We start from the raw sequence: 14,248 nt of genomic DNA, 5'->3' as shown, positions 1-14,248 counted from the left end.
GCAGCATCACCTCATGTGAATAATATAAACCCACTACATGGGTGTAGGTATGTTTTCGCGCTTTCATGGCGAGTTTACTGACAGATATATGTAAGAACTTTACACAACTTTATATTAGATATGGCAACAGCGGAGGATGAATGTCCCATAACAAGAAGATAGAGAAAAAGAAGAAGTTTATCGACTACGGTGTCCGCACGGACTATAAAGGCGGATCCGGGAAATTTTTCAGGATTTATGCAGATCCCAAATACAGATCAGTAGGTACCAGAAGGTAAGAAAAGTTGCTTTTGCATAATATTGCGAAGCAAAACGGCAGATAATCTCTTACCTTATACACACACCATAATAAAATTCCTATGTTTAATGCGCCGACAATCCTTCAAGCGGTGCGGCTTCATAGCTTACCAAAGTTGTACTAAAACATTTTGATGGATTTTTGAGCGCCGTGTGTAATGTTCTATATTTTCAATAGAACATGTAAAATGTTGGTCTTATTTACTATTGCCATCATAGCGCAGCCTACACTTATCTGTTATGTTTGACTGCCATCTACTGGTCACACTTATCATTACACCATGTACCAAATAAATTAGCTTCGAGGTGGGTAACCAAACTTATTCCTTCCATTAGGCACACCGGGTTATAAGTGCATACGAAAAATACGGTGTATATATATATATATATATATATATATATATATATATATATATATATATATATATATATATATATATATATATATATATATACCGTATTTACCGTACGTAACAATTTACAGATATTTTTTCACACAGAAAATCACTTACTCCCATCTCCAATACCTATGTCCGTCTGCAAAAATTGTTTACAGTCTCATTTTCATGAATTCCAAATCATTGATACACAATATAATGTGACTCGTATATTATGATTAATACGTCAATGCCTGTATCCCTTTTCTTCCTCAGATATGAAGCTACACTATGGTGACTTGACAGACAGCACATGTCTAGTGAAGATTATCAACCAAGTCAAGCCAACAGAGATTTACAACCTGGGTGCTCAGAGTCATGTCAAGGTAGCATGATCCTGCTCTCTCGCCTCTTAATCCCATACTTAACAGTTGCATTTAAAGTCAGTCAGTGAGCATTTTGAACAATTACCGCCACTTGTTTAGTTTATGTGTATCGTCTGGGTTTGTTTTTGTTCAGAATCAAAATCGTTTTATTGGCAAGTACATTTACACGTACGAGAAATGTATCTTGGTCTGTTGGTGAAAAAACAGCTAACAGATGAAATATAGCCAAATTAGCAAGAACCTAAGTAAAATAAAATGTTCGAAGCATTTGACAATGTATACATATAATAAAATGAAATTTAAAACATTTTAAATATAAGCATAATTACAAAAGAAAAACAAACAACATACCACACAAAATGTACAAACGGTATAATTGAGTTAAAGTAAGAAAAAATAAAGTCTAGTGAGTGTTAATGTACATTTACATAAAAGAAACAGCCTTCACAATGCTGGGATGTTTTGCGACTGTGGAGCTGATGAGAGTTGTTATGTGGGGCGAGGGAAATTGTTGCTTAGGCTGACATCGGAGGGGAAGAAACTGTTTTGAGTCGAGTGGTTTTGGCTCTGATGAACAGCAGCATCCATGTGCAGAGTGAGAGGGGTCTGCCACAATCTTGCCTACACGCCTCAGGGTCCTGGACGTGTTCACATGGAGTGATGGTAGATTGCAGCCAATCACCTTCTCTGTAGAGCAGATTATTTGTTGTAGCCTGCATTTGTCTTTTGCAGGGATCCCAGACGTCCACTGAAAAAGCGAAATTCCACTATTCTTCTCGCCTAGTTTTTAGTTTAGTTTAGTTTATTCTTCTTCTTCGGTCAATGGTCAACAAAATAAACGAACAGTTGTACATTCATAGATTGAAAAAGGAAATGTTGCAGACCGAAAGGGTTTAGGCTGAAGTTGAACACTTATTGCGCCTAACCCTATAAAATATGTCAAGTACAAGATGAACTTCCGAAAATGATGAAATGTCCTTTGTACAACATATTATAAATACACATTATACACGACATAAACACAGTTAAATTATATACACAGTAAAGGCATGTGAAATATCCTTGTACCTTTGCACCAATTATATACTATATACAAACAATTATACTTCCATTATTGTTTATATCTCACATTTAGTTTTTAATTAACATTGATCATAGTATTAACTACAGTGTTGATTCAAGAGTGATATATTTTTTCAAGACATTGGTCTTAAAGGCCTACTGAAATGATTTTTTTTTATTTAAAAGTGGATTGCAGATCCATTCTATGTGTCATACTTGATCATTGCGCTATATTGCCATATTTTTGCTGAAAGGATTTAGTATAGAACAACGACGATAAAGTTCGCAACTTTTGGTCGCTGATAAAAAAAAGCCTTGCCTATACCGGAAGTAGTGTGACGTCACAGGAGGAAGGATTCCTCACAATTCCCCATTGTTTACAATGGAGCGAGACGATTACCCCATTAATTTGAGCGAGGATGAAAGATTTGTGGATGAGGAACGTTAGAGTGAAGGACTAGAGAGGCAGTGCAGGGTGTATCTTTTTTCGCTCTGACCGTAACTTAGGTACAAGGTCTCATTGGATTCCACACACTCTCCTTTTTCTATTGTGGATCACGGATTTGTATTTTAAACCACCTCGGATACTATATCCTCTTGAAAATGAGAGTCGAGAACGCAAAATGGACATTCACAGTGACTTTTATCTCCACGACAATACATCGTTGACGCACTTTAGCTACGGAGCTAACGTGATAGCATCGGGCTCAAATGCAGATAGAAACAAAATTTTTTTAAAAACCCTGATGGAAGGATAGACAGAAGATCTACAATACTATTAAACCATGAACATGTAAATACACGGTTAATAATTTCCAGCTTGGTGAAACTTAACAATTGAAGCTAACTTAGCTACGGAGCTAACGTGATAGCATCAGGCTCAAAAGCAGATAGAAACAACATTTTAAAAAACCCTGACCGGAAGGACAGACAGAAGATCAACAATACTATTAAACCATGAAACTATCCTAGGGAAAAGTGAGAACAGAAAATGGCTGAACAGAAAATCACCATTAGTATGGGAAAAAGGCATAATGACATAATAATCCATCCTATGTTCAGACAAGGAGGCCGGGACCCAGTTGCAGAGTATAATTCCAAAAAAGGGTTTAATTACAAAGTAACAACAAAAATACAGTCCGTCGAGAAATAAAGCAACAAAGTACCAACTGAAAACTATCTTACGGAAAAGTGACAACAGAAAATGGCTGAGCAGAAAATCACCATTAATATGGGAAAAAGGGGAGAACTGGGTCCTGACCTCCTTGTCTGAACCCTGACATAATAATCCAGCCTATGTCAGGGTTCAGACAAGGAGGCCGGGACCCAGTTGCAGAGTACAATTTAAAAAAAAGGGTTTATTTACAAAGTAACAGCAAAAATGCAGTCCATCGAAAAATATAGCAACAAAGTACCAACCGAAAACTATGCTAGGGAAAAGTGACAACAGAGAATGGCTGAACAGAAAATCACCATTAATATGGGAAAAAGGCGAGAGCAAAAAGTACAACAAAAAAGGTGACAAGGCACCAAACTCACAAAAGCGGGGTTCCAACACAAGCGTGTGAACACTTGGCGAAAGGCAGGAGATCTCGGAGAGCACTAGTGAGACACTGGAGTCAAAGACAATAATCCAGCACTAGAGACAAAGAGAGGGTGGCTTAAGAAACCGGCTGATTAGCCCAAACGAGCTGCAGGTGTGTGTGGAGTTTTGTGCTCCCAGAGATCGCCCCACCCTCGGCAATCACTGCAGGAAGAGAGGGAAGGTGCAGACAACACAGAAAATCAGGCCCACAACACAGACTTTACTTAAATCAATAACGGAGCAGCATCTTCTCATCCGTGGCTCACTAATGCAACAACGCTGGAACTCTCTAATAACTAAAGTTCCGTGGGTGAATTATGTAAACTCATTACACTGGTAGTTTTTAGCGCTTCCATGGTGAGATATAAGTTACACTACTTTATATTAGAAATGACAACAGCAGAGTGTGAATGTCCCATAACAAGAAGATAGGGAAAACTGCCTACATACTGCCTACTCAGTGGCCTAGTGGTTAGAGTGTCCGCCCTGAGATTGGTAGGTTGTGAGTTCAAACCCCGGCCGAGTCATACCAAAGACTATAAAAATGGGACCCATTACCTCCCTGCTTGGCACTCGGCATCAAGGGTTGGAATTGGGGGTTAAATCACCAAAAATTATTCCCGGGCGCGGCCACCGCTGCTGCCCACTGCTCCCCTCACCTCCCAGGGGGTGAACAAGGGGATGTGTGACGACCGGGTCGCATCGTGATGCGGGGTTGTTCTCCCATAAATGCAGACAGGCTTCGGACACAGCGTGCAGGTAGGAAATGATTTATTCCAGAAGTAAATCATACGAGAACAAAGAAAAACGTGCTCATAGCACTTAAGGTAAAAACTAAAGGGGGCTAGTGTGGGAGCTAGCAAGTAACAGAGCCTAGCGTGGAAGCTAGCAGGTACAGAGCAGGAACAAAGGTCGTCATCTATAGCATAAAGCAAATTAGGAAGCCAGACCGAGTGAGGCTAGGACATAGACTAAATCGCTTTCTGATTAGCGCCCGGGCAACAGGTGCGCGTCCCGAACACTAACCAGAGGCAGGTGAATGTAATCTGTCGTCATGGCAACTGAAAACAAACAAAATTAAGAGGTGCTGAAAACACAAGTGACTAGAAAACATAAACAAACTAGGATTTGGGTAGCGGATCATAACAGGACCCCCTCCTTAAAGGACAGATTCCAGATGTCCCTTGAAAAAACTAAAATCCAAAAAACTAAGAGACCGTTCAAGAGTCAAGGGAGGGTGGAGGGAGGACTTGGTGGTGGGTCGCCAGGCCACGTGGCCCCGAATCCACCGGGGACGAGTCAGGTGGTGGTGGCGAACGGAACGCCGCTGCCGCAGGCGAGGCGGGCGACCACGTAAGGCCACACCTCTGGCCGCCGAGAAGGTGGCCGTGAGTGGCGCCAGAAAATCAGCAGCCATAGAGTTCTACGCTTACGTCCTAGGCGTTGCTGCTTCTTGCGCCACTGGCGTCCATTGACTGACCTCTGAGAGAGCCGCATGCGGGCCCCTGATTTCCGCTTACGCAGCCAGACAGCTCGAGGTTGCATAGACGACGACGCCGTAGAGGAGGAAGGTGGCGGCGCCTGGGGAAGGCTCGCCGGAGACGAGGCCGGAGACGTCGTCGCCGTGGAAGCAGGAGCACGAGACGTCGTCGTCGTGGAAGCAGGAAGAGACGTCGTCAAAGCAGGAAGAGACGTTGTCGTCGCCGTGGAAGCGGGAAGAGACGTCGTCGCCGTGGAAGCGGGAAGAGACGTCGTCGCCGTGGAACCAGGAAAATACGTTGTCGTTGCCGTGGGAGCAGGAAGAGACGTCGTCATCGCCGTGGAAGCAGGAGACTTTGTCGTTGCCGTGGAAGCAGGAAGAGACATCGTCAAAGCAGGAAGAGACGTCGTCGAAGCAGGAAGAGACGTTGTCTCCGTGGAAACAGGAGACGTTGTTGTCGCCATGGAAGCAGGAGACGTTGTCGTGGACGCGGCAGGTGGTGCAGGTTCTGGTGCTAGCCTTGGTGCTAGCCTTGGAGCTGTGACTCGTGCTAGCCTCGGAGCAGGGACAGGAACTGGTCGGGAAGCCTGTGCTGGTGTGGAAACCGGTCGTGAAGCATGTGCTGGTGTGAAAACCAGTCTTGAGGCCTGTGCTGGTGTGGAAACCAGTCTTGGACCCGGCGCTGGTGTGGAAACCAGTCTTGGACCCGGCGCTGGTGTGGAAACCAGTCATGGAGCCGGCGCTGGTGTGGAAACCAGTCTTGGAGCCAGTGCTGGTGTGGAAACCAGTCTTGGTGCTGGTGCGGAAACCAGTCTTGGAGTCGGGGCTGGTGCGGAAACCAGTCTTGGAGTCGGTGCTGGTGCGTAAACCAGTCTTGGAGTCGGTGCTGGTGTGGAAACCAGTCTTGGAGCCGGTGCTGGTCGTGACATTGGCGGAGGTGGCCTGGCTGGGGGTTGCGGCTTAGCAGGGCGAAAGACCGGTGGTGGCGGCCGGGCCTGAGATTGCGGCTTAGCAGGCCGAAAGACCGGTGGTGGCGGCCGGGCCGGAGGTTGCGGCTTAACAGGCCGAAAGACCGGTGGTGGCGGCCGGGCCGGAGGTTGCGGCTTAGCATGCCGAAAGACTGGTGGCGGTGGCCGGGCCGGGGTTTGAGGCTTAGCACGCTGAAGGACTGGTGGCGGTGGCCGGGCCGGGGGTTGCGGCTTAGCACGCCAAAGGACTGGTAGCGGTGGCCGGGCCGGGGGTTGCGGCTTGGCTGGGCGCAGCTGTGCCACCCCACCTACTCAGTGGCCTTGTGGTTAGAGTGTCTGCCCTGAGATCGATAGGTTGTGAGTTCAAACCCCAGCTGAGTCATACCAAAGACTATAATAATGGGACCCATTACCTCCCTGCTTGGCACTCAGCATCAAGGGTTGGAATTGGGGGTTAAATCACCAAATATGATTCCCGGGCGCGGCCACCGCTGCTGCCCACTGCTCCCCTCACCTCCCAGGGGGTGATCAAGGGTGATGGGTCAAATGCAGAGAATAATTTCGCCACACCTAGTGTGTGTGTGACAATCATTGGTACTTTAACTTTAACTTTAGCACAGCTCCCAGCACTAGCCCCCCCCTCAAGACGCGGATACCAGACGCGCTCTTTGCGGTTTGGAACCGTCTTCAGGTGGAGGGAGGTCAGGAGGGGGGTATACTCCTCCCCTTTAAATTGTCCAAAACGTCTATTCACATCCCCCACTTGAGACTGGGTGGGAGCACAGGGGAAAAAAGTATGTGCAGTGGGTGGAGCAATAGTCACTGGGGGCGGAACCAAAATCACTGGAGGTGGAGCTTGAGTCCTGGAGGACAATGACAAACCTGGTGAGCGGGTCTGTAAAATAATGTCTTGATAATGTTTTATCTTGGAATTAAAGTCCTTAGTTGGCAGCTGACAAAAAGAAGCAGAAGATAGAAAAAAAATATCTTGGTCTATGATGTCATCAAAAGTGGGCGGAATTACGTCATCAGGGGGCGCCAATGGAATGACGTCATTGTTTCCGCTGTCCAGGTGACTGACAGCCCAGTCGGAGAAATGTTTGGCGAAGTGGTCGATTGGGTTACCAAACATCTGAGGAGGGGAAGCTTGGGCTGCATGTAACTTGCAGTGTTCTGGAGGGAAAAATTGTGGGATCGGCACGTCTCTGTCACGAGCCGAAGCCTTCTTCGATGACTTCCGCCTTCGCTGACGCATCCGAGCTGGCTGTGAGCGGACATCCCCGGGCCAGATGGAGTCGATCGAGACCAAAACCCCTCCAGGTCCCCACATCATATCTTCATCTGGAGAACAGCGGATCGTCTCTGCCTCCATAGCTCGGAGCACCATCCACGCACCTTCATCCACTTCCTCCACGCCCGTAGCGAGAGAACTGTTACTGGCAGGCTTCCTACTGTGACGACCGGGTCGCATCGTGATGCGGGGTTGTTTTCCCAGGAATGCAGACGGGCTTCGGACACAGCGTGCAGGTAGGAAATTATTTATTTAAGAAGTAAATCATATGGGAACAAAGAAAAACGTGTTCATAGCACTTAAGGTAAAAACTAAAGGGGGCTAGCATGGGAGCTAGCAAGTAAAAGAGCCTACCGTGGAAGCTAGCAGGTACAGAGTAGGAACAAAAGTCGTCATCTGTAGCATAAAGTAAATTAGGAAGCCAGACCGAGTGAGGCCAGGGCATAGACTAAATAGCCCTCTGATTAGCGCCCGGGCAACAGGTGCGCGTTCTGAACACTAACCAGAGGCAGGTAAATGTAATCTGTCGTCATGGCAACTGAAAACAAACAAAATCAAGAGGTGCTGAAAACACAAGTGACTAGAAAACATAAACAGACTATGATCCGGGTAGCGGATCATAACAGGATGGGTCAAATGCAGAGGACACATTTCACCACACCTAGTGTGTGTGTGACAATCATTGGTACTTTAACTGTTAACTTTAACTAAAAAGAAGAAGACTGCACAGACTGCAGTGGCATATGTGCACACATTTTCAGGATTTATGCAGATCTCAAATACAGATCAGCAGGTACCAGAAGGTAAGAAAAGTTGGTTTTGCATAATATTGTGAAACAAAACACCAGATAATATGTCCGCTAATGGACACATTATATACACTTATATACACACACAATAGTAATACTTGTATCTCTGACTACGGTAGCCATAATGGGCCGACAATCCATCAAGCGGTGCGGCTTCAAAGTCGTACTAAAACATTTTGACTTATTTTTGAGTGCCGTATGTAATGTTCTCTATTTTCAATGGAACATTTAAAGTTTTGGTGTTTACTGGCGTCATATTGCAGTCTACAGGTCCTGAGTTCAATCCCGGGCTCGGGATCTTTCTGTGCGGAGTTTGCATGTTCTCCCCGTGACTGCGTGGACTTCCTCCCACCACCAAAAACATGCACCTGGGGATAGGCTGATTGGCAACACTAAAATTGGCGAGGTGGCGACTTGTCCAGGGTGTACCCTACCTTACGCCCGAAACGCAGCTGAGATAGGCTCCAGCGACCCCCTGTGACCCCGAAAGGGACAAGCGGTAGCAAATGGATGGATGGATGGATGGATCTAATATGTGTGACTACCATGGTCACACTTATCATTACACCATGTACCAAATAAAATCGCTTTGAGGTTGTTAAGCACAAACAGAATTATTCCGTACATTAGGCGCACCGGGTTATAAGGCGCACTGTCGATTTTTGAGAAAATGAAAGGATTTTAAGTGCGCCTTATAGTTTGAAAAATACGGTAAGTATCCACAGCACAAATATTCTTCTTGATACATCTCAAATTTGCTGTGAAAAAGACGCAGGTTTTTGTGCATATGCAAGCTTGTTACATGAGGCCCCGGGGTCACTAGATGATCAGTAGGCAAACTCATCCCCACCAGACATTAGTCCATTAAATGTGGCGTCTTCTATGAACTTGAAGAGCTTGACAGACTGGTGACTGGAGGTGCAGCTGTTAGTTTAAAGGGAGAAGAGCCAAGGCGAAATATGTTGCAATTTTTTACACAAAAAGCTTATCAAGGCTTTTAGTATTGACTAAGAAAAAAGTTACTTGTCGCAGGTCTGAATTATCCATCCATCCATTTTCTACCGCTTGTCCCTTTTTTGGTAGACCTCCAAAAATATTGAATTATTCATGTGTTCTGAGAGCATTGAATCAATCACACGTAGGGCCTCAAAACTGTGCTTGGAATTCTAACTAAAAGCCTGTAAATGTCAGAACCCCAAATTTGCGTACATACAAACATATTCAGCCTTATAAAAGCTAGCGCACGCAATTTGGGCTTTATATATCTTACCTGGTGAATAATTGTGCACACCTACTGCATGACTTTTTCAAACCTTGACTTCACTTTAAAAGTTCAATGTAAAATTACTAATGAATGCTTTGGGTATATTTAATAAGTGATTCAGTGTGATTCAGATTCTTGAAATGATGATTCAATATAGAATCTTTTTTTTTGATCAAACCAATTCTCGAGTCATAATCATTGTTCTTTCACTAACAAAGGGTGCCAATTCCAAGAGTAATCACAGTACATTTCTCTATAAGCTAGACAAACCGCTCAGAAATTGTAAGAGTACTTTTAAAAAGAACATTTCAAGAAAATGCAGCTTTGCAATATTCAAATTAAATGACTCTAAATTTTAAATTAGGCAGTCTTTTGACTACAAAAAAACATTTGTTTTAGGTGATGGTGTAAAATTTTGGCTCTGATATTTTATTTTAGAATTACTTTTCATTTTGTAGATTTTGCATGCTGGATGTCATGGCACGTTCCTTCTTACCGGGGAAGTTGTGCTGTTGGAACAAAAGTGCAGTCCTGCCACTAACTACTAATCTTTCGACTATTTTTTCAAATATTTAACTAATCTAATGGACTAATTACACAAAATATTGTTATTGTGTTACCTCTGCCAAATGAATTGCACTGAATGCCGGCAATTTTGTGCAGCTTTGTTACAAGAGTAACATTTACCTTCTAGGCATGGCAAGAATAAACACATTACTGTCAGACTCTAAATAGCCAGGGATATTCACTTAATAACATCACTAAATTAAAAATCAATTAAATATTGCTACTTTCTGCAAAGTACTATATTCTATCTGATTTGTAATGTTATATATGTGTTGGAACAAGGATTTCAATCATAACAAACTCAGGCTTTCTTGTACAATTCCTTTTAGTTGACAATGTAGCAGTGAATCTGAACCAGACTACCTGTAGGAACCAGAAATGTGTACCGTATTTTCCGGATAATGGGGCCCACCTGATTATAAAGTGCACTGCCAATGAATGGTCTATTTTCGTTTTTTCATAAATAAGGTGCACCGGATTATAAGGCGCATTAAAGGAGTCTTATTATTATAATCTATTTTTCTAAATTGAATACACTTCTTTGTGGTCTACATAACATGTAATGGTGGTTTATTGGTCAAAATGTTGCATAGATTATGTTTTACAGATAATCTTCAAGCCGCTTTCTGACAGTCGCTTCCGGGTGCGCCGTTTTATGGGCGGTCTTATTTACGTGGCTCACCTTCGGCAGCGTCTTCTCCCCGTCATCTTTGTTGTAGCGGTGTAGCGTGCAAGGAAGGGAGTGGAAGAAGTGTCAAAAGATGGAGCTAACTGCAGGGCTTGAAATTAACCACAGCAACTGCGGCAAAAGCCACGACTTCCGTAATGCCCTAAAAAATTGACCAACATGCTTTTTTTTTATATCAAGAAGTAAACGCTATGTTTTTTTTTACATTACTTGTGTTTTTTTCACGTCACAAAGGTATTACTTTAAAAAATATTTGACACATCATTTTGTTAATGTATTAGTGTGTTAATCCCTATATGACATATTTCTGTTCAAACTCTTAGACTTAGACTTAGACTTCCTTTTTATTGTCATTCAAATTTGAACTTTACAGCACAGATAAGAACGAAATTTCGTTACATAAGCTCATGGTAGTGCAGGATAAAAAAAGCAATAAGGTGCATATATAAATAAATTAATATATAAATAGCATATATATATATATATATATATATATATATATATATATATATATATATATATATATATATATATATATATATATATATATATATATATATATATATATATATATAAAATAAATAAATAGATTACTGTACAGATAAATATTTCACTTTTTCACATGCGTCCACGTTTATGGATGTATGTTATATTGTCTTTTTTATTCCAGCGAGTTAATCCATTTTGGGGGGAGTTGAGGGGATAATTTAATTATGATGCGTTTAAGAGTCTTACAGCTTGAGGGAAGAAGCTGTTACAGAACCTGGAGGTTCTGCTTCGGAGGCTGCGGAACCTCTTTCTCGAGTCCAGCAGTGGAAACAGTCCTTGGTGGGGGTGGGAGGAGTCTTTGCAGATTTTCTGAGCCCTGGTCAGGCAGCGGCTTTTTGCAATCTCCTGGATAGGAGGAAGAGGAGTCCTGATGATCTTTTCCGCCGTCCTCACCACTCTCTGGAGAGACATCCAGTCTGAGGCATTGCATGCTCCAGTCCAGACAGAGATGCTGTTGGTCAGCAGGCTCTCTATAGTGCCTCTGTAGAATGTGGTGAGAATGGGGGGAGGGAGTTGTGCTCTTTTCATCCGACGCAAAAAGTGCATGCACTGCTGAGCTCTTTTTACAAGAGTGTGTAGGGACCAGGTTATATTGTCAGTTATCTGCACCCCCAGGAACTTGGTGCTGCTTACTACCTCCACCGCTGTGCCGTTGATGTAGAGTGGAGCGTGGCTGGACTGGTGCTTCCTGAAGTCAACAATGATATCCTTGGTCTTGTTGACATTCAGGACCAGGTTGTTGGTTCTGCACCAGTCAACCAGATGTTTCACCTCCTCCCTTTAGTCCATGTCGTTGTTGTCACGGATGAGGCCCACTACTGTAGTGTCGTCCGCATACTTCACAATGTGGTTGGTAGTGGACCTGGCGCAGCAGTCATGAGTCATCAACGTGAACAGCAGCGGACTCAGGACGCAGCCCTGGGGGGAGCCGGTGCTCAGGGAGATGGCACTGGAGGTGTTGTTGCCCACTCTCACAGATTGGGGTCTGTCTGTGAGGAAGTCAAGTAGCCAGTTGCAAAGGGGGGTACTGAATCCAAGGGGGGCCAGTTTGCTCACCAAGTGCTGCGGGATGATGATGTTGAATGCTGAGCTGAAGTCCAGGAACAACATCCGCACGTGTGTGTCCTTTCCTTCCAGATGTTCTAAGCTCAGGTGGAGTGCAGAGGAGATGGCGTCCTCGGTGGAGCGGTTAGGGCGATAAGCAAACTGGTATGGGTCGAATGTGGGGGGGAGTCTAGAGACAATATATTCCTTTACCAGCCTCTCGAAGCACTTCATTATGATGGGGGTGAGTGCAACGGGGCGGTAATCATTGAGGGAGGAGATTGTGGGGTTTTTTGGCACTGGAATGATTGTGGCCGTCTTAAAACATGATGGTACCACAGCCTGGGTCAGCAAGATGTTGAAGATGTCTGTGAGAACCCCAGCCAGCTGGTCTGCACATCCCTTAAGCACCTTGCCCGGAATGTCATCAGGTCCCGGTGCTTTTGGGGGGTTCACTCTCCTCAGGGTGTTCCGGACATCCGCTATATCCAGGTTGAGTGGCTGCTCATCAGGGCGAGGAATGGATTTTCTCGCCGGAGTGGTGTTAAGTGCCTCAAACCTTGCAAAGTAGTTGTTAAGGTCATCTAGGAAGATGATACTGTTGTCACAGGGACAGGGGGCAGCTTTATAGTCCGTGATGACCTGTATGCCCTGCCACATTCGTCTAGTGCAGGGGTCGGCAACCCGCGGCTCCGGAGCCGCATGCGGCTCCTTGACCACTCTGATGCGGCTCAGCTACATACATGCCGACACCCCCGATTTTCCCAGGAGACTTATGGATCTCAGTGTCTCTCATAGATTACTCCCAGGGAAAAAATATTCCTATTTACACTCTAATTACTAAATAAAGGGCGTACCCTAATTGCACTGCAGTAATTGTCCTCTATATCATTTACATACAGAGTGCCAGTCCAGCCACATGTTGCATGCTGTTATTACTTGCACACACAGGAGACAGCAAAGCATACTTACTCATCAGCCACACAGCTTACACTGACGGTAGCCGTATCAAACAACTTTAACATTGTTACGTTACAAATATGCGCCACACTGTGAACCCACACCAAAAAAGAATGAAAAACACATTTCTGGAGAACATCCCACCGTAACACAACATAAACACAACACAACCATTACCCAGAATCCCATGCAGCCCTAACTCTTCCGGTCTACATTATACACCCCCGCTACCACCAAATCCCCCCACACATCAACCCCCCCCTCTCCGTGCGTTGGTTGAGCGGAAGAGTTAGGGCGGCATGGGATTCTGGGTATTGGTACCGTCAGTGTAAGATGTGTGGCTGCTGAGCTAGTACGCCTTGCTGTCACTTACGTGAGCAAGCTAAAATTGCATTCTACGTGTGGTCGAGCAGGTACACCGTTAGGGCAGACTGTAGAGGGTGCCAAATGCAGTGTCATCACGCTCTGATATTCGGGAGTCTCCCGGGAAAAATGAGAGGGTTGGCAAGTATGACGCTATCAAACGCCTCAAGCGCCATTCATTCAAAACTCGCGGGCCGCACTAACATCAAATTTCCACATTAAAGTGCGTGCCGGTGCGTGTGTCGGAGACCCCTGGTTAACATAGCACAAAGCATTTAAGCTTTGTATGCGGTGTTTTTCATTTTAAATTTAAAATTTTTTTTTGTGGCTCCCATTACTTTCTTTAATTTGTGAAACTTGCCAAAATGGCTCTTTGAGTGGTAAAGGTTGCCGACCCCTGGTCTAGTGTTTGTAGGGTTCTCGAAGAAGTCCTGCACTTTCTGACTGTGAGCACGCTTTGCAACCTTAATGGCACGGTTCAGGTTAGCTCTGGCTGATTTTAATGCCACCATGTCGCCAGACTTGAAAGCCTTGTTCCGAGCCTTTAGCATTGCACGT

The 14,248-nt window shown here is 44.5% G+C and overlaps 1 protein-coding gene across 1 annotated transcript in view; it reads left to right on the top strand.

Annotated features, from left to right (window-relative positions):
• gmds (GDP-mannose 4,6-dehydratase) overlaps positions 1-14,248 on the top strand; it is a 274,497-nt gene that overhangs the window by 37,480 nt on the left and 222,769 nt on the right. Inside the window, exon 4 of the mRNA XM_062028147.1 lies at positions 951-1,060. Coding sequence (XP_061884131.1) covers positions 951-1,060 — 110 coding nt within the window. The remainder of the gene's footprint in view (positions 1-950; positions 1,061-14,248) is intronic.

This window comes from Entelurus aequoreus, linkage group LG19 (genome assembly GCF_033978785.1).
Source record: "Entelurus aequoreus isolate RoL-2023_Sb linkage group LG19, RoL_Eaeq_v1.1, whole genome shotgun sequence".
NCBI lineage: Eukaryota > Metazoa > Chordata > Actinopteri > Syngnathiformes > Syngnathidae > Entelurus > Entelurus aequoreus.
Note: the sequence above shows the minus strand (reverse complement) of the source record. Positions and strands in the feature narration are given on the sequence as shown.